Source organism: Emys orbicularis, chromosome 2 (genome assembly GCF_028017835.1).
Source record: "Emys orbicularis isolate rEmyOrb1 chromosome 2, rEmyOrb1.hap1, whole genome shotgun sequence".
Taxonomy (NCBI): Eukaryota; Metazoa; Chordata; order Testudines; family Emydidae; genus Emys; species Emys orbicularis.
Genome location: NC_088684.1, coordinates 70,990,550 through 71,010,675, shown reverse-complemented (window position 1 = coordinate 71,010,675; position 20,126 = coordinate 70,990,550). Strand labels below are relative to the sequence as shown.

The 20,126-nt window shown below is 44.7% G+C and overlaps 1 protein-coding gene across 1 annotated transcript in view; it reads right to left on the bottom strand.

Moving 5' to 3' along the window:
- Nucleotides 1–20,126, bottom strand: part of RB1CC1 (RB1 inducible coiled-coil 1) — a 183,621-nt gene that overhangs the window by 84,478 nt on the left and 79,017 nt on the right. Inside the window, exons 9-12 of the mRNA XM_065397745.1 lie at nt 3,704–3,888; nt 2,572–2,758; nt 2,399–2,480; nt 638–699 (exon numbers count right to left, since the gene is read on the bottom strand). Coding sequence (XP_065253817.1) covers nt 638–699; nt 2,399–2,480; nt 2,572–2,758; nt 3,704–3,888 — 516 coding nt within the window. The remainder of the gene's footprint in view (nt 1–637; nt 700–2,398; nt 2,481–2,571; nt 2,759–3,703; nt 3,889–20,126) is intronic.

Genomic DNA, 20,126 nt, shown 5'->3' with positions numbered 1-20,126 from the left:
ACCTTGCACCCTGTCTGCATCCGAACCCCCTGCCCTGAGCCCCCTGCCTGCACTCCAACCCCTTGCCGCACCCCGCACCCCTCCTGCACCCCAACTCCCTGCCCTGAGCCCCCTGCCTGCACCCCAGCCCCTTCCCACTCTCTGCACCCCTCCTGCACCAACCTCCTGCCCTGAGCCCCCACCCTCACTGTGCACCCCCTCATGCACCCCAACCCTCTTCCCTGAGACTCCTCGTACACCCCACACCCCTCCTTTGCCCCAACCCCTTGCCATTAGCCCCTTCCTGCACACCGCACCCCCTCCCACACTCCACACTCCCTCCTGCACCACAACCCCCAGCCCTACATTCATGGCCCTGCAAGCATTTCCCCACAGAGATGTGGCCCTCGGGCCAAAAAATTTGCCCACCCCTGGTTTAAAACATCTGAAATTTGATTTTTTTTTTTTTTGCTTAACTTTGCAAATGAGTGTTCCAATCCAGGCAGCCAATTAACTGCTAGACTTGCAAAGTAACTTTGCCTACGCTAATGTGGGAATATTCATATATTGATTTTCCTGCAGAAACTATGATTATACAAATGCATTTCAAAGCCTCAAGTTTCTGACTGTAGTAGAATATATAGCATGGAATACATACACAAAAGGATGGAGGCCAAGAGTCAAGTCCCCTAAACAAACGATTCCTTAAAAAAGACTTCCCTGTACAAAGAAACAAACTTTGGTTATTTAGCAGTCATGCACACAACATTCAAACACGCCACAAAGATGGAACACAACAATCTATTGTACATGTAAGTGTTGCACTAACTCTGGCAGCTCACTACACATTTGCATTCTTCGACAGATCATGTCAAATTTCCGCAGGATTTCAGACCAAAAAGCATGTCAGAATTCTGTCCCCCATTCAAGCCTCTCTCTTTTTTCATGATGGCCTCATACCCAACCAATCATCCTCTTTATAGATCTCCAAATATCTTCTCTCCTCTTCGAAGTTTCCCTCCAAAATCCCTTTTTACTGTTAATCTTTTTCATCCAACACTATTTACTACTCTTTGTTTGCTTTGAATTTAATAAAGTAGGGCAAAATAAATCAATAATAAGCTTCACAACGGGCTGGCGTTAAAAGGTGCCCTGGGCGAACTTGTATTCCGGCACCCCTGGCCCCCGCTGTCTCCCCCGGCTCCCCACCCATCTCCTGCATTGCCCTTGCTGTCTCCCTGGCTCCCCACTCATCCTCCCAATCTCCCCTGCTGCCTCCCTGGGCTCCCTCCCCCGCATTATCCCCTGGCCCCTGCTGCCTCCCTGGGCTCCCTCCCCCCATTGTCCCCTGCTGCCTCCCTGGGCTCCCCCACCCCCATCATCCCCCAGGCCCCTGCTGCCTCCCTGGATTGCCCTCCTGCATCGCTCCCAGGCCCCTGCTGCCTCCCTGGGCTCCCTTCCCCCATTATTCCCCGGCCCCTGCTGCCTCCCTGGACTCTCCCCCCGCCATCACCCCCAGGCCCTGCTGCCTCCCTGGGCTCCCCCACCCCCATCATCCCCCAGGCCCCTGCTGCCTCTCTGGATTGCCCTCCTGCATCGCTCCCAGGCCCCTGCTGCCTCCCTAGGCTCCCCTCCCCCATCACTCCCAGGACCCACTGCCTCAATGCCACAGTGTCTCAAGCTCCCTTCCGCGGCCTTGCACCCCAGGCCTGCCCCATTCCTTGTCTCTTGACCACAGAGCCGCCCCTAACCATGGCACCCTGGGTGGTCGCCCACATTGCCCACTTGTAAGGCCAGCCCAGCTTCACAGAAAAAAATAAGAAAAAAAATTTGATTAGTTTTTAACTTTGCCCTGCCTTTCTCTACTTCTTTTGCCTGTTATTTCAAGTGTTTGCCCAAATGCTCTTCAAGAAAGGATTTTTTGTTGTTTCTGTAAAGCACAGCACAAGTTCTGCCACTGAACAAATATTAAGCAGCAACATCAAAAAAGTTACTTTAACAAGATTAATATAGAAGTTTGTATAAATCAGTTTAAAGTAGCTATTGCATTAAAAAATAAAAAAGTTAAATAACTAAAGTTTTTAAACAAAGATTTTAAATTAACTGAGAATTTTTAACAATATTTTGAATTAAATATATGGCAAGGTTTACTAATTTGTTGGCACACTTCTTTGTTGGCACACTTTACAAACATAACTCAATTTTTAATATATTTTGTATTTGTATATATTTTGTACATATCAAATTTAAAGTTATTTCTATTCACATGAACATCACTTATACTACATATCATCATTCTGGGTACTCCAAACTCTGCTGTTAAGACAGCTCAAGTATACAGTGTTCGTTGTTTGAAAACTACAGAAATGCACTAAAAATGGTAGTTGTGATTTAAGTTACAGAAGAGGAAAACACTTACTAAACAATTTCCCAAAAGATTCCCTTTTTGCCTTTTCAGCTTCATATAGATGTTTCCCATCTTTTATTAAAGCAACAGCCCACTACAAAAGGGAAAACACATACAGTTAGCATGGTAAGTCAGTTCCTATGATCACACAAAGGTAGAAGCTTGAAATTATTTAACTTGCTTACCTCCCTGTAGTGTTTTATAAACATTTTTCTCCTTACAACCTCAACAACAGCTAAACAGTACATTTGAGGAACGGTACTGAGAGCCTCTACAATCTTGACTCTTTCTAGCAGCTCTGTTACAAGGCGAAACAAGGCTTGCAGTTTCTCTCCATCTTGGTCTGCATGAAGCATCACAAAGCAACACCATCTACAGAGTAAAATATACCAGTAGCTTCAAGCTCATCAGACTTTTAAAAGGAAAGCAAGTTTCAAGGATGTTATACTGATGAACATTTATCACAATTAAGTTCACACCCTGGATTATTTTTTCCTTAGTCTCATTTTGCTTTTAAAAAGATAGCAGTTGATCAGTCGCCTATTTATTTTGTTTACGTTGCGGACAATGTGTCTATTTCCTGAAAAAGACACTAACAATCCTTCCCAAACACTGTTTTTATTCATATTTTTCATGCTGACAATGCCCTGAAGCGTACAGGACAGCTGCAGAGTGAGCAAGACACTTTAGTTTCCATTGAGCAAGGCTGAATAGGATTACACTAATCACCATTTAGTTCCGGACAGCATCTGTCTCATACCGCAAATGTTAAACAATGCTTTCATTTTATTAGGCTGTCATTGCATGAAATCTTTATATTAACACGCTGTAAATAAATGACAAATTACTAACTAGTTTAACTTATTCTATCTCATCACAAACTGCGGAAAAGTATTCTGTTTAAAACATGTATTCTGAAAGCATTACTCTGCTTTTAAAGCACCAAAATCTACGTAATTGCTTATCATAGATCACATGAGACATTTTGTCCATTTACTGCCAATTCCTTGAAACGTTTTCACCAATTTGGATTGTATTAAGTACAGGAAAAATAGTTTTAGCTATTGTACAAAAAACACATACTATGCCATATTACTGTGCCTGACTTACATCACAGACATCATATAATATATGTAATTTCAACCTTCACCACATTTCTTCCCTCCCTCCCTCCCCCCAAAAAATCTATATGTATTAATCCAGAAAAAAATTAATCCGGTAAATACTGTATTTAAGATTTATTCATATGACACTTTATATGATAAACTCCAGTGACATAAACCAAAAAAAGCTTTAAAGAAAACTGACATCACTTACTTCAGTCTGACTTGTAGATTATTTGCAAGCTCTTGTTTGGCAGTGGTACATTTCTGCTTAATATCTAACAGTTTCCTGTGATTAGTTAACATAATCATCAGCTGATTTGCATGACTCAAACACAAATCAGGTAGCACAGAAGGATCTTTCAAGTTCTCCGCTCTTTTCTGATTAGCCAAAAATCCCTATAAGAAGAGAAATGCTTGTTAAGCGGATCTGTGTGACAAAATGAAGAACGTTCGCCCGTTAGTTGGTTCTATATCAGTGTCACTGTTTACTTATTTACATAGCACATTCCATCTGTAAGGATGTGAAACAGCTTTAACAAACTTACCTGGCCTCACTCTGAGATACGATGTGATCACTGAACAAGGTGGTATTGTTCCAGGGTTTTATTCCTTAAATAAAATTCTATTAATTACTATCAACAAATAAAGAAAAAAGAACCACTGTATATTTAAATATTCTTAACAAAGACCGGTGTTATTTTGTAAATGGGCTAATTTAACATCCCACAGCAAGCAAAGCAGCATACAGGGCAGTTTATTTTGTCCTTAGAACTATAGTCATCTATATATATAATGAAGTGCAGATGGAATATTCTCACACATCAAGAGGAAAACTGTCCCTTTAGGCTTTTTTAAAATCTTAAAGTGTTTTGTCAAGTCTTGCAACAAAACTATTTTTAATAGGCTAAAATCATTCCAGTTATCTAGTTGCCTTAATCAGGCAACTTTATCTTATTATCGCCTGCATCATAACAGAGCATCTTGTGGACCACTTCTCCCACTCTCAATAACATGGACCACCTCCATACCTATTTGATGTAATGGCAATATTTTTAAAATATACTGCCAATAATTCACATTTTAAAAATTCAAATAGTAAAAAAAAAAAATAATGCTCAGTTTGACAAAAACAGTAAATGAAAAATAAAATAACAGCTAAGCATAGACGGATTTATATCAATGATTCTGCACAACAGAGTTGGCTTTGATGTTTCTGTAAAAGTACTCTTATATTCTTATTATGTAATGCCCCCTATTGACCATAACTATACATGCAAAGATAATAATTCCCAGCTTTCAAAGCTCGGAAATGTTCTTTAAAGTTATATTAACCCAGAGAGTAATGTTTACTTTTGTCTTGTGCTTGAATACTTGTATTACCTGATTCCTACATGAAAAATAATTAAAATATTTTCCACCTGGGAATCAAATTGCAGCCAAGACAAGTTCCTGTCTAATATTATTTTGACCTCCAACTAACATTTTGGCTTCATTTCATGTATTACTTGTATTTGTTGATAAGGGATCTGGCATGTCATTTACTTCACAAATTATTATATATAAGTTTTTGTATATATCTAAAGCTAGAAGTTACTTACATTTTTTTCATGCAACATTAAAACTATTTATATTATTTATATTGTTTCACTACTATCTATATCTATCTATATATTTTTTTTTAATACATAGGAGTGCCCATCACTGTCTTGGGAACTGAACAGTATTACAACTTTCCCACCAACTTCTTGTTCTTATTACTCTTATTATATTTATATCTATGTACTACTAGTTTGAATAAGCCAGATAAGATTAATCGCCATGGTGCCACATAGGGAGTGAGGTATTTTCTCAGGTAGTCAGGACACAAACCAGGCACAGTTGTAGTAATCCAAGTTAACACACTGAACTGCACCCAAACCAAAAAGAGAGCCAATTAATTCTCTGCAGAATTGGTGTAATATGCTTCCTGAGGTTCATACCATGAAACAGGCGGGCAACTGCAAATCAGTCAATCATTTAAACTCAAACATTCAACAATTCAAAGGCATAATACACAAAAACACCTTTTGTGTCATTGTCCCTACCATTTCCAAAACCGTGTGTTGGAGCAGGAAGGACTACAGGAGAAACAGATCAAAGGTGAAGATTTTCAAAGGCACAAATGACAGAGATATACTGACATTCAGTAGGAGTTACCTGACATTTGCCTCTTTGAAAATCTCCACCAAAATGGCTAAAAAGTTACTGTCTTGAAAGGTGACAGTGAACTTATTACTGAAGTTTCCTATAAGTCTTAACAATTGTTCCAAGTTAGTACTCTTTCATCAATTCTGTAACTTCTAAAAAACACAATATGCTAAAAATAGTTTGCAAAATGTTAAAGACTTGTTCAATTGCCCTGCTATTTTACCATGGCTATTCACTGCTCTTGGAAGAGTGCAGTAGTAAACAGCACCTGCAACATCGCTACGCTCTCTTCCTCTTCCATTATTGGTTGAGAAAAAATGCTTTCCCAAGACCTAATATTAATAGATTTCAGAAATTTCAATAAAAGATCTTTTAGATTTTATCATTTCCTTTATGGCATTTTCAACCCAAACACTAAAGTATTACACAAGAGCACGAAACTCACTAGTCTAGGTTCAAAATCTGAACATAGTGAAGAGAAAAACTAAACAACTGGCATAAACGGGGAAAAGTTAATTTTAGCAATGTAAGAAGTTTTAAGCAAAGGGTAGGGTTTTTTTTCTTTGGGTATAAAAGCTAACCAGAGTCATTTCTAAAAACAGTACTTCATAGAGCAATTAGGTGTCATCATATATTAATAAAGGCATTGTTTCATATTTTGAAGCTTAACATATTATCCTTAATAAATGAACTGTGTTCTTTCACTTCTTGATATTAATTAGCTCTAATAACACATTCTACATTTTCCCATTAGATCAGTAGACACCAAAAGATGACCGGTGGGGAGAAATGTTAAAGACTTCCTTAAGTTAACTGCATGTTACTATGGTGATAAGGTGATGTAAATGCTAATGAGTTAAAAGGAGAACTAGCCAATTGGCCTATCAGATGAAAAGCCGCCGGATAATATCAGGGTAACACTGCAAAGATAGACAGGAGTTCAACCCTCATGTATATTAATAAGCTTTGGTAGGTGTATGAGTAACTTATTGTAAATGGTGTCAGGCTGATGGCTGTAGGTCATCTCTTCCTGTCCCTCAACAGGAGCCAGCCATGGAGATCAGACTTTTGCATAGGTGCAGGAAGTAGGGGTGCAGAGGGTGCTGCAGCACCCCCAGGTTTTGCGCCCAACATCCCAGCCGCTGGCCCCACGCCCCTGCCACCCCGCTCAGCCGCCGGCCCCGCACCCAGGGTCTCCGCTGCTGTCCCAAGGTCCCGCTCGGCCACGGGCCCCGGGGGCTCCGCTGCCAGCCTCGGGGTCCTGGTCGCCGGCCCCAGCTCTAGGGGGTGGTGAGGGGTGCACACAGGGGTAAAGGGAGGGTGCAGCTCAGCACCCCCACTCCAAAAACTGTTCCAGCGCCACTGGACTTTTGTCTAATACTAGAATTTAAAGAGGTCATCAGTATTATTCAATACCATAATCAGTAAAGGCTACAATTGGGTGGCACATCTTTCACTGTGTTCTGTTCTACGCAAAGGCAACTATTACCTCTTTACAACAGAGGCCTTGGCAACTGTATGCCCTGCCTCCCACAATGGAGGAAAAATGCACTGGTCATTTTGTTGACTGGCAAGTGCACACTGTCCAGGCACTAACATAACCCATTCCTGTGACTATAACCCAAAAGAGCATGAAACTGCCAAACACGTTCACGCCTTCTCCCATGCCAGTCCTTACCTGTGGGAAAAGCTCCCAATCAAAATCCTCCTTCAAGCCTTTTTTCAAAATTCACCTATTCTGTAATGCACACAGAAAAGTGCTGTTAATGGCTAGATAAGTAGAGAGCTGTGATTACTGGTTCTGACTTGCTAATAATTGCCCATATCCTCTTATTCCTGTTACTCCATGTTCCCCAATACCCAGACCTCAGCCTACTTGTTGGTCTGATCCACCTGGTATTTTAGACTAATGTTTTGTGAGCAGAGACTCATTTACAGTCACCAGTAGAGGCGTATTCATATGAGCTGTTCATTCTTCAATAAGTTTCTCTGGCTCCAGATCATTGTGCAGAAGAAGTCTGTATCTTATTTTATGCAACTGAACCAGTTACATTATAACTGTTTATAAAAGTAAGCCAAATTTAGAGGTATACAATCCAGTTTGCACCAGCATTTCTAAGTTTAAAAAAAAAATCCTGTGATAAGAGGATTTCAAGACTCTTAGTACAGTTACATGTTGGCAGAAATGAAAGAAATGTTTAAAGTCAAAGAACAGCAAAATAATGTTTTGATTGTTAGCTTTTTAATGGGATTAGGTTGCCTCCCCTTTTTGGATATTATTTATTTGCTGGTCATTAAAAAGTAAGTGGACCGGAAAAAGCAAGCTTAAGCATCACAACCACTGGTACCCGCAATGGCTCGAGGGAACTGTTATCTACCACAGTATCACTGCGTCTGTTATTCTGATCCTGCAAGATGCCCTGCGCAAGACGGAACCAGAGGGAACCAGTTGATATCAAAGGCCCTGCCAGCTTCAGCTGAATCTTTAATACCACCAGTCATGTGAACATGAGGTACTTGCCATCTCTGCCTCTCTCATACGAGTCATTTTCCCTTCCTTTCCCTATTTCTCCATTAACAGATTTATTTGGGCATAAGCTTTCGTGGGTAAAAACCCCAATTCTTCAGATGCATGGAGTGAAAATTGCAGATACAGGCATAAATATATATTGGCACATGAAAAGAAGGGAGTTACCTTACAAGTGGAGAACCAATGTTGAAGGCCAATTCAGTCAGGGTGGATGTGGTCCACTCCCAATAATTGATGAAGAGGTGTCAATACCTAGAGGGAAAATTGCTTTTGTAGTGAGCCAGCCACTTCCAGTCTTTATTCAAGCCCAAATTGATGGCGTTAAGTTTGCAAATGAATTGTAGCTCAGCAGTTTAATTTTCACTCCATGCATCTGAAGAAGTGGGTTTTTTACCATGAAAGCTTATGCCCAAATAAATCTGTTAGTCTTCAAGGTGCCACCTCGTTGTTTTTGTGGATACAAACTAACACGGCTACCCCTCTGATATTTCTCCATTCTCACTTTCCTCTTTTTGCCTTCTGTGTAATAAGAATTTTATTAACTTAACTGGCAAAGACAAATCCTTCCCTGGCAATACTGAAGACTATAACGAAAACATCAAGCTGAAAGCAATGCCTTTGACAGCCCACTGCTGATGAAAGGATGCCAAGTCTCAAAGACCATGTGCTTTTCCTACAATTTCACAGCAACTAGGTTGCAAATGAGAAAGTATCAGACACAGAAGCTGCACTTTTCCCCACATTGTATAAGTTGTTTTTTGTTTGTCTGTTTTGGTATCCCAAAGGAAAAAGAACTGAACAATAGCAGCTCAAGACAACGTAAACAAACTTTCTGTTTTCCTCCAAAAGACAACAAATACAATCTTTAGTAATAACAGCAAGACCATATATACCTGAAGAGAAAGCGAATAAGCAAAACTGTTAACATGTAGCCTTATTAATTTTTTTCCATTTCAAATGCTTTCACTGTTTTTCTTCTTTCTGTGCATGTAATAAAGCATTAAGAATATTTGTAAAGGTGGTTGTTCAAATGGGAGAAGGCCAGTTATAACTTGACACAAAACTCGAGACCACACTTGTTTAATGTTTTAACAATAAATACGTTTAAAAAAAAAAACATTAACCTTTGTGGGGCTAGACACCGTCTCATCAATACAATACTGCATGTTGTCTTGGTTAGTCAAGCAATGGCAAAACTGGTTAGAGGCTACACCAGAAATGTCCTATCTCCCTATACAGACAATGCTTGCACTCCCTATATGCATGCACAGAACCAGTGTAGGTTTTAAGTGGTATAGAGCGTACTTTGGTAGCTCTGTCATTCTATGGTAAATCTCACCCTTTTAAAAATTTAACAGATGAGCGTTGAAGCAAGATAACATACAAGTTTATGGTCTCACCTTTCAATTTCAGTGTAAGAAATTGTTTTACTTCTGCATCTCAATCAAAAGGGACTTTGGTTAAAATGAAAGAAATTTTGTGGAACTGTCATTTGACTGTTACAGACTTCAAATACCATATATTTTAAAATGGACACTAGTAGCTTGGGAACAGAACTGGAGTGAAATAGGAGCTGTATTTACTAGAGTAATGTGGGAGACCTTGCTTTCCATGAACTCAGTTCTCTCAAACTTTTTTTTTCCTTTCTAAGGACTCCTAATTTGAATGAAAGAAACCTACATAAATATCTGCTTTTTTCCTGGTTATTAGAGATACAAGGTGAATGAGGTAAAAAATGGTTACTCATCTTCTTGGAACTGTTGTTCTTCGAAATGTGTTGCTCAAGTCCATTGCAATCAGGTGTGTGCGCACTGCAGGCACAGTCGTAGGCAGTTTTTCCGTAGCAGCACCAGTCGGGTCGGCTGAGGAGCCCCCTGGAGTGGGGGCTTCATGGCGGTGAATATGTCTCTGCCGTAGGTCTCCGCCTCTTCAGTTCTTTCTTGCCAGCTACTCCGACAGAGGGGAAGGTGGGTGGGTTTGGAATGGACATGAGCAACACATCTCGAAGAACAACAGTTAGGAGAAGGTGAATAACTGTTTTTTCTTCTTCGAGTAATTGCTCATGTTAATTCCAATTAGGTAACTCCCAAACCCTAACTAGTAGGTGGGGTCGGAGTTCATGGAATCGCTGACTGGAGCACCACTCTGCTGAATGCTGTATCGTCTCTGGCATGCTGGGTAATCACGTAATGAGAGACAGAAGTTTGAACCGAGGACCACGTTGCCTCCCTGCAGATCTCCTGGATTGGGACCTGGGCCAGAAACGTGGGCGAGGAGGCCTGCGTTCTTGTGGAATGTGCCATTAGTGCAGGGACCGGTACTTTTGCCAAATCATAGCATGCCCAGATACAGGACGTGATCCATGATGAAATCCTCTGCAACGAGACTGGGAGTCCTTTCATCCAGTCTGCAATTGCCACGAACAGCTGGTTCAACTTACAGAACGGCTTGGTGCATTCAATGTAAAAGGCCAGCACTCGTCTAATTTTCAGAGAATGTAGCCTTTGTTCTAGACCATCCACATGAGGTTTAGGGTAAAAGACAGGTAGAAAAATCTCCTGGTTGGGAGTGGAACTGGGATACAACCTTTGGGAGAAAGGCCGGGTGAGGCCCAAGTTGCACCTTATCCTTATAAAGCACAGTGTAAGGAGGTCCATAGATTAGGCGTTTAAGTTCTAACACTCTCCTTGCTGAAGTAATGGCGACTAGGAAGGCCACCTTCCATGATAAGTACAGTAGCGAACAAGTCATCAGGGGTTCAAATGGGGGCCCCATTAGCCTGAAAAGGAACAGGTTGAGATCCCGTGCCGGGATTGGTTGCTTAATCTGCGGGCATAGCCTGTCCAGACCTTTCAGGAAACGATTGACTATCAGGTTGGCAAAGACAGAATGGCCAGCCGCTCCCGGGTGGAAGGCAGAGATGGCTGCCAGATGTACCTTGAGAGATGATACCGAGAGACCCTGCTGTTTTAAGTGCAGTAGGTAGTTCAGGATAAGCGTTACGGGCGCCTGCATCGGAGGAGCGCAATCCTGAGAATACCAGATTGCAAAGCTTTTTCATTTGGCCAGGTAGGTAGCCCTAGAGGAGGGTTTCCTGCTACCAAGTAGGACCTCCCTAACACACTCAGAGTACATGAGCTCCATCGGGTTTAGCCATGAAGCTTCTAAGCAGTGAGGTGAAGAGACTTAAGGTTGGGATGATGGAGGTGACCGTGATTTTAGGTGATCAGGTCTGGGATCAGGGGCAGTGAGACTGGAGTGTCTACCGACAACTCCATGAGCGTGGTGTACCAATGCTGGTGAAGACAGGCCGGTGCTACCAGTATGACCACTGCCTTTTCCCTGCCGACTTTGAGCAGAACCTTGTGGATTAGTGGAAATGGTGGGAACGCGTACAACAGATAGTCCATCCAAGGGAGGAGAAACGCGTCCGCAAGAGAGCCCAGACTGTGATTCCGGAAGGAACAGAATTGAGAGCATTTTCTGTTGCTCTTCGTGGCAAACGGGTCGATCTGGGGAACTCCCCACCTCTGGAAAACGTTGTGTACTATGTCCGGGTGGATAGACCATTCGTGATTGCGGAAGGATCTGCTGAGATAGTCTGCCAACTTGTTCTGAGAACCTGGGAGATAAGATGCTTCCAGGTGAATAGAGTGGGCTCTGCTGAAGTCCCACAGTTAATGGGCTTCCTGACATAGGGGAGAGGAAAGAGCCCCACCCTGCTTGTTTATATAGAACGTCTCAGTTGTGTTGTCCATCATGACCCCCACACACTTGCCTTGTAATTAGGCTTGGAAGGTTTGACATGCCTGTTGGACTGCTCTCAACTCCTTTACGTTGATGTGGAGAGAGAGCTCGTCCTGTGACCAGAAACCTTGGGTCTGTAGTTCGCCCAGGTGAATGCCCCAATCCAACGCTGATGCATCTGTCACCAGGGCCAGAAAGGGCTGGGGCTTCTTGAACGGGCTCAGCCACATATCTCCTGTGGGCTGAACCACCAGTGTAGAGACTTGAGAACCTGCACCGGAAGTGTAACCACTGTGTCCAGGCTGTTGCGTCCCAGGCGGTAGGCCAGCGCCAGCCAAGCTTGGAGAGGCCTGAGCCTCAGCCTTGCATGCTGTACAACATACGTACATGCTACCATGTGGCCGAGGAACCTCAAGCAGCCCCGTGCCATGGTAGTAGGGTATTGTCTGAGGCTTTTTATGATGTCCATCATTGACCACAAGCAAGCCTCCAGCAGGGATGCCCTGGCCTGGCCAGAGTCCAAGACCACTCCGATAAACTCTATCCTCTGTGTTTGGCATAGGGTTGATTTGTGCTTATTGAGTAGGAGACCCAACCTGTCAAAGTGGACCTTACAAAGCTGACCTGTCTCGCCACTTGGTCCCTGCAATGTCCCCTGAGCAGCCAGTCGTCGAGGTCTGGAAATACCTGCACCTGCCTCCGGCCTAGGAAGGCAGCCACGACTGACATGCACTTGGTGAACACTTGTGGGGCCGTTGACAGGCCAAAGGGGAGGACTGTGAATTGGTAATGGTTGTGGTTGATTACGAACCTGAGGTATCGTCTGTGGGCAGGAATTATCGAGATGTGAAAGTACGCATCCTTGAGGTCGACGCGTACCAGTCTGTCAGATCCACAGTGTGAATAATTGCACTTAGGGAAATGATGCGGAACCTCAACTTTTTCATGAAGCTGTTGAGGCCTCACAGGTTGAGGATGGGTCTGAGACACCCCCCCCCACCCCCACCCCCACGGCTTTGGGGATTAGGAAATAATGAGAATAGAATCCCTTGCCCCTTAGCTCCTGAAGAACCGCCTCCACTGCTCCTGCGGTGAGGAGCATTTGGACCTCCTGTATGCAGAGATGCTCGTGAGAAGGGTCTCTGAAGAGGGACGAGGAAGGGGGGTGAAAGGAAGGGGAGGAGCAGAATATCCCACATGAGAAGGACCCAGCCGTCTAATATTATCTGGGACCAAGCACAGTAAAAATGGGACAGACAGTTCAGGAAACAGGAATGAGGATCCGGTACATAGACTGGTCTGCCGTCCTCGGATGCACCTTCAAAAGGCCTGCTTAGGGCCGACGATGGCCTCGCCAAGCCCTGGCCTTGGCTGGGTGGAGGCTGGGAAGGCTTACGCCTGCCATTCCTGCCACACTTCTTAAGGAAGTCCTGCCTGGGCGGGGGGGGGAGGGGGGGGGGGCGCGGTAGAAGCGTTGCTTGGGCTGAGGCTTAAAATGTTTTCTCTGGGTAGCAGGGGTATGCACGCCCAGTGATTTTAATGTAGCCTGCAAATATTTTAGGCTGTGAAGCCTGGAGTCTGTTTGCTCCGCAAAAAGGCCTGTGCCATCAAAAGGCATCCTGAACTGTTTGTTGTACCTCTGGGGAAAGCCCAGATGCTTGGAGCCATGAGCTCCTCCTCATTGCTATGCCCAAAGACAAGGTATGCGCGGCCAAGACTGCATCATCCAAGTGAGGCCTGTAAAGAGGTCTGTGCTACTGCCTTGCCCTTATCCACTATGGCCCCAAACTCTGCCCTGGATTCAGTAGGTACCAGTTCTTTGAATTTCAACACTGTGTTCCATGAGTTGAAATTGTACCTTCTCAGGATTTCCTGTTGGTTGGCAATCCTGAGCTGGAGCCCCCCGGTTGAGCAGACCTTCCAGCTGAAGAAGTCCAGCTTTTTGGAGTCTTTTGGGGTCGGTCCCTAGTGCCCCTGTTTCTCTCTCATTCACCGCGGCCACCACCACCGAGCAGGGCTCAAGGTGAGTAAACAAGTATTCGTACCCCTTAGAGGGGACAAAGTATTTTCTCTGTCCCCCCTTCGCTGTTGGGGGAATGCAGGCAGGGGTTTGCCACAGAGTTTTAGTTTTGACGCGGGGCAACGCCACCCTCAATGGCCCCTCTGGGGCTATAATGTCAACCATCGGGTCTTCCGATTCGACTACCTCCTCGGCCTACAGCCCCATATTGTGAGCCAATATGCAGGCTCTGTGCAGCAGGTCCGGGTGCACTCCACTGTCAATAGGGGGCGGCCCAGAGGAGGAAGTCCCCGCCACCATTTCATCCGGGGAGGACGATGATGAGTCCAGAGGAGGCACCGGGCATTCCTGGCCCTCCCTGGGTATATCCTGCTCAGTACCATGCTCCTCGGTGCCAATCACAAGTTCAGCGCCGGTGGCAGGCTTGGGATCTGGACATGGCTGCATAGCCTGTACTGATGTCATCGCGGAGCCCCGAGGGGTGGGACAACTTGTGGCTGGCAGGGGCACTCGTGGTTCTGACACCACGGAGTGGGAACCTTTTGAGCGAGTGCCCTCGGTCTGGTGGTAAGCCCTCGGTGTCTAAAAGTGCCACCATGCGGGCGCCTGCCACTGCACTTGCCATGACACTACTCCCATGTCCTGCCTTCTGTGGCGGTCCGACTGGCACCAACTATGCGTTGAATAATAGGACTCTGCCTCTGAGTCAGATGATGTGGATCTGGAGCGTGAAGCGGTTCCAAGCGGGGCAGTGCCGGGGATCAGTGCCACATGGCCAGTGCCATGGGGAGCAGTGACCTCCACATCAGTGCAGGCTTGCCTCTAGACATCGCCCTGCATTGCACCGCCAGAAGTCTATCCCAGCTGACAGGGGACTGCAGAGTCATCATGGCAATCAAGTCCCTTGCAGCCTCGAAAGTGTCCGGGGTGGAAGGGAGTTCCAGCTCCTGCAAAGGGCACCCGTGCTGAGCAGAATCCACTCAACGGTCCCCCTCGGGGGGCTGAGGTCAACGGTGCTGACTCCTGTGTTGTCGGCGCTGGGTGCTCCTGTGCAGGACGCACTCAGGCACCACTGGCTGATCCGGCAGCTTTTGGTACGGGAGAGTATCCCATTCTGTTTTCCTGTGCCACTTATGCAGCACTGGGGAGCGTGAGCAGTGCTGCGCTGCCTCCACTGGCTTCGATGCTGGGAAGCATCGGCGCCGAGGGTCTCTTTGGCCAGAGTCCTTCCTCGCCCAGAGGCTGGGCTACTCTGCACGTAGGTGCTTGGTGCCGGATCCTGCTCGGTGCTGGATTCCATCAGGATCTATTTCAGCCTGAAGTCCTGCTCTTTCTACGTCCTCGAGCAGAACCCTTTGCAAATCTTGCACCATTCTGTTTGGTGCACCTCCCCCAGACACTTGAGACAAGAGTTGTGGGGGTTGCCTGTTGGCATGAGCTTATGGCAGGTTCCACAGGGTTTGAACCCCAAAGGAGGAAAGGGAATCTGGGGTGCGGAAAAGCCCCCACTCCTACTAAAACTAACAACTAAACACTAAATTTCAACTATTTACAAAACTAAGCTATGAGACTACGAAACTAGGGGAAACACTTGCAAGAGCAAGTGACTGCAGTTCCAATGTAGCAGCCGTGTTAGTCTGTATCCGCAAAAAGAACAGGAGTACTTGTGGCACCTTAGAGACTAACAAATTTATTAGAGCATAAGCTTTCGTGGGCTACAACCCACTTCTTCGGATGCATATAGAGTGAAACATATATTGAGGAGATATATATACACACACATACAGAGAGCATGAACAGGTGGGAGTTGTCTTACCAACTCTGAGAGGCCAATTAAGTAAGAGAAAAAAAACTTTTGAAGTGATAATCAAGATGGCTCAGTACAGACAGTTTGATAAGAAGCAAGTGTGAAAATACTTACAAGGGGAGATAGATTCAATGTTTGTAATGGCTCAGCCATTCCCAGTCTTTATTTAATCCTGTGTTGATTGTGTCTAGTTTGCATATCAATTCCAGCTCAGCAGTCTCTCGTTGGAGTCTGTTTTTGAAGTTTTTCTGTTTTAAGATAGCCACCCGCAGGTCTGTCATAGAATGGCCAGACAGGTTAAAGTGTTCTCCCACTGGTTTGTGAGTATTATGATTCCTGATGTCAGATTTGTGTCTTTGCTGGCACATGATGGCATATATCACATTGGTAGATGTGCAGGTGAACGAGCCCCTGATGGTATGGCTGATGTGATTAGGCCCTATGATGATGTCACTTGAATAGATATGTGGACAGAGTTGGCATCGGGCTTTGTTACAAGGATAGGTTCCTGGGTCAGTGTTTTTGTTCAGTGATGTGTGGTTGCTGGTGAGTATTTGCTTTAGGTTGGGGGGTTGTCTGTAAGCGAGGACAGGTCTGTCTCCCAAGATCTGTGAGAGTAAAGGATCATCTTTCAGGATAGGTTGTAGATCTCTGATGATGCGCTGGAGAGGTTTTAGTTGGGGGCTGAAGGTGACAGATAGTGGTGTTCTGTTATTTTCTTTGTTGGCCCTGTCTTGTAGGAGGTGACTTCTGGGTACTCGTCTGGCTCTGTCAATCTGTTTTTTCACTTCAGCAGGTGGGTATTGTAGTTTTAAGAATGCTGGATAGAGATCTTGTAGGTGCTGGTCTCTATCTGAGGGATTGGAGCAAATGCGGTTATATCTTAGAGCTTGGCTGTAGACAATGGATCGTGTGGTGTGTCCTGGATGGAAGCTAGAGGCATGTAGCTAAGTGTAGCGGTCAGTAGGTTTCCGGTATAGGGTGGTATTTATGTGACCATCGCTTATTAGCACAGTAGTGTCCAGGAAATGGACCGCTTGTGTGGATTGATCTAGGCTGAGGTTGATGGTGGGATGCAAATTATTGAAATCATGGTGGAATTCCTCAAGGGCTTCTTTTCCATGGGTCCAGATGATGAAGATGTCATCAATGTAGCGCAAGTAGAGTAGGGGCGTTAGGGGACGAGAGCTAAGGAAGCCTTGTTCTAAGTCAGCCATAAAAATGTTGGCATACTGTGGGGCCATGCGGGTACCCATAGCAGTGCCGCTGACTTGAAGGTATATATTGTCCCCAAATGTGAAATAGTTGTGGGTGAGGACAAAGTCAGAGTTCAGCCACCAGGTTAGTGTGACATTATCGGGGATACTGTTCCTGATAGCTTGTAATCCATCTTTGTGTGGAATATTGGTGTAGAGGGCTTCTACGTCCATAGTGGCCAGGATGGTGTTTTCTGGAAGATCACCGATGGATTGTAGTTTCCTCAGGAAGTCAGTGGTGTCTCGAAGATAGCTAGGAGTGCTGGTAGCGTAGGGTCTGAGGAGAGAGTCCACATAACCAGACAAGCCTGATGTTAGGGTGCCAATGCCTGAGATGATGGGGCGTCCAGGATTTCCAGGTTTATGGATCTTGGGTAGCAAATAGAATGTCCCTGGTCGGGGTTCTAGGCATGTGTCTGTACAGATTTGTTCCTGTGCTTTGTCAGGGAGTTTTTTTTAGCAGATGGTGTAGTTTCTTTAGGTAATCCTCAGTGGGATCAGAGGATAATGGCCTGTAGAATGTGGTGTTAGAGAGCTGTCTAGCAGTCTCTTGGTCATATTCCAATTTATTCTATGACGACAGCACCTCCTTTGTCAGCCTTTTTGATAATGATGTCAGGGTTGTTTCTGAGGCTGTAGATGGCGTTGTGTTCAGCATGGCTGAGGTTATGGGGTAAGTGATGTTGCTTTCCCACAATTTCAGCCTTTGCACGTTGACGGAAGCAATCTATGTAGAAATCCAGTCTGTTGTTTCGACCGTCCGGAGGAGTCCACGCAGAATCCTTTTTTTTGTAGTGCTGGTAGGGGGGATTCTGTGGGTTAGTATGCTGTTCAGAGGTATGTTGGAAATATTCTTTGAGTCGGAGACGTCGAAAGTAGGATTCTAGGTCACCGCAGAACTGTATCATGTTCGTGGGTCTGGAGGGACAAAAGGAGAGGCCCCGAGATAGGACAGACTCTTCTGCTGGGCTAAGAGTATAGCTGGAAAGATTAACAATATTGCTGGGTGGGTTAAGGGAACTACTGTTGTGGCTCCTTGTGGCATGTAGCAGTTTAGATAGTTTAGTGTCCTTTTTCCTTTGTAGAGAGACAAAGTTTGTCTTGTAAATGGCTTGTCTAGTTTTTGTAAAGTCTATCCATGAGGAAGTTTGTGTGGAAGGTTGGTTTCTTATGAGAGTATCCAGTTTTGAGAGCTCATTCTTAATCTTTCCCTGTATGCTGTATAGGATGCTGATCAGGTGGTTTCGCAGTTTCTTTGAGAGTGTGTGACACAGTCTCTCAGCATAGTCTGTGTGATATGTAGATTGTAATGGATTTTTTACCTTTAGTCCTTTTGGTATGATGTCCATCTGCTTGCATTTGGAAAGGAAGATGATGTCTGTCTGTATCTGTACGAGTTTTTTCATGAAGTTGATGGATTTCCACTCCATACGGCTAAATGCAGTGCCTTGCATAATGACAGGTTTCAGAGTAGCAGCCGTGTTAGTCTGTATCCGCAAAAAGAACAGGAGTACTTGTGGCACCTTAGAGACTAACTAATTTATTAGAGCATAAGCTTTCGTGGGCTACAGCCCACTTCTTCGGATGCATATAGAGTGAAACATATATTGAGGAGATATATATACACACACACATACAGAGAGCATGAACAGGTGGGAGTTGTCTTACCAACTCTGAGAGGCCAATTAAGTAAGAGAAAAAAAACTTTTGAAGTGATAATCAAGATGGCTCAGTACCATGTCAAGGCTGTATCCCCACTTTGAACTTTAGGGTACAAGTGTGGGGGCCTGCATGAGGACTTCTAAGCTTAACTACCAGCTTAGTTCTGGTCCGCTGCCACCATTCCCTACCCTGGGAAGCTTTTAGAAACCTCTCACCAATTCCCTGGTGAATACAGATCCAAACTCCTTGGATCTTAAAACAAGGAGAAATTGACCCTTCCCCCCACCTTCCTTTCACCAACTCCTGGTGGATACAGATCCAAATCCCCTTGGATTTTAAAACAAGGAGAAATTAATCAGGTTCTTAAAAAGAAGAACACCACTATCTGTCACCTTCAGCCCCCAACTAAAACCTCTCCAGCGCATCATCAGAGATCTACAACCTATCCTGAAAGATGATCCTTTACTCTCACAGATCTTGGGAGACAGACCTGTCCTCGCTTACAGACAACCCCCCAACCTAAAGCAAATACTCACCAGCAACCACACATCACTGAACAAAAACACTGACCCAGGAACCTATCCTTGTAACAAAGCCCGATGCCAACTCTGTCCACATATCTATTCAAGTGACATCATCATAGGGCCTAATCACATCAGCCATACCATCAGGGGCTCGTTCACCTGCACATCTACCAATGTGATATATGCCATCATGTGCCAGCAATGCCCCTCTGCCATGTACATTGGCCAAACCGGACAGTCTCTACGCAAAAGAATTAATGGACACAAATCTGACATCAGGAATCATAATACTCACAAACCAGTGGGAGAACACTTTAACCTGTCTGGCCATTCTATGACAGACCTGCGGGTGGCTATCTTAAAACAGAAAAACTTCAAAAACAGACTCCAACGAGAGACTGCTGAGCTGGAATTGATATGCAAACTAGACACAATCAACACAGGATTAAATAAAGACTGGGAATGGCTGAGCCATTACAAACACTGAATCTATCTCCCCTTGTAAGTATTTTCACACTTGCTTCTTATCAAACTGTCTGTACTGAGCCATCTTGATTATCACTTCAAAAGTTTTTTTTCTCTTACTTAATTGGCCTCTCAGAGTTGGTAAGACAACTCCCACCTGTTCATGCTCTCTGTATGTGTGTGTATATATATCTCCTCAATATATGTTTCACTCTATATGCATCCGAAGAAGTGGGTTGTAGCCCACGAAAGCTTATGCTCTAATAAATTTGTTAGTCTCTAAGGTGCCACAAGTACTCCTGTTCTTTTTGCAGTTCCAATGACTATCACTGGCGGTAAGAACTGAAGAGGCAGCAGGTCGGCAGGGACCTATATTCACCGCCATGAAGGCGCCACTCCAGGCACCATGAAGGCGCCACTCCAGGGTGCTCCATAG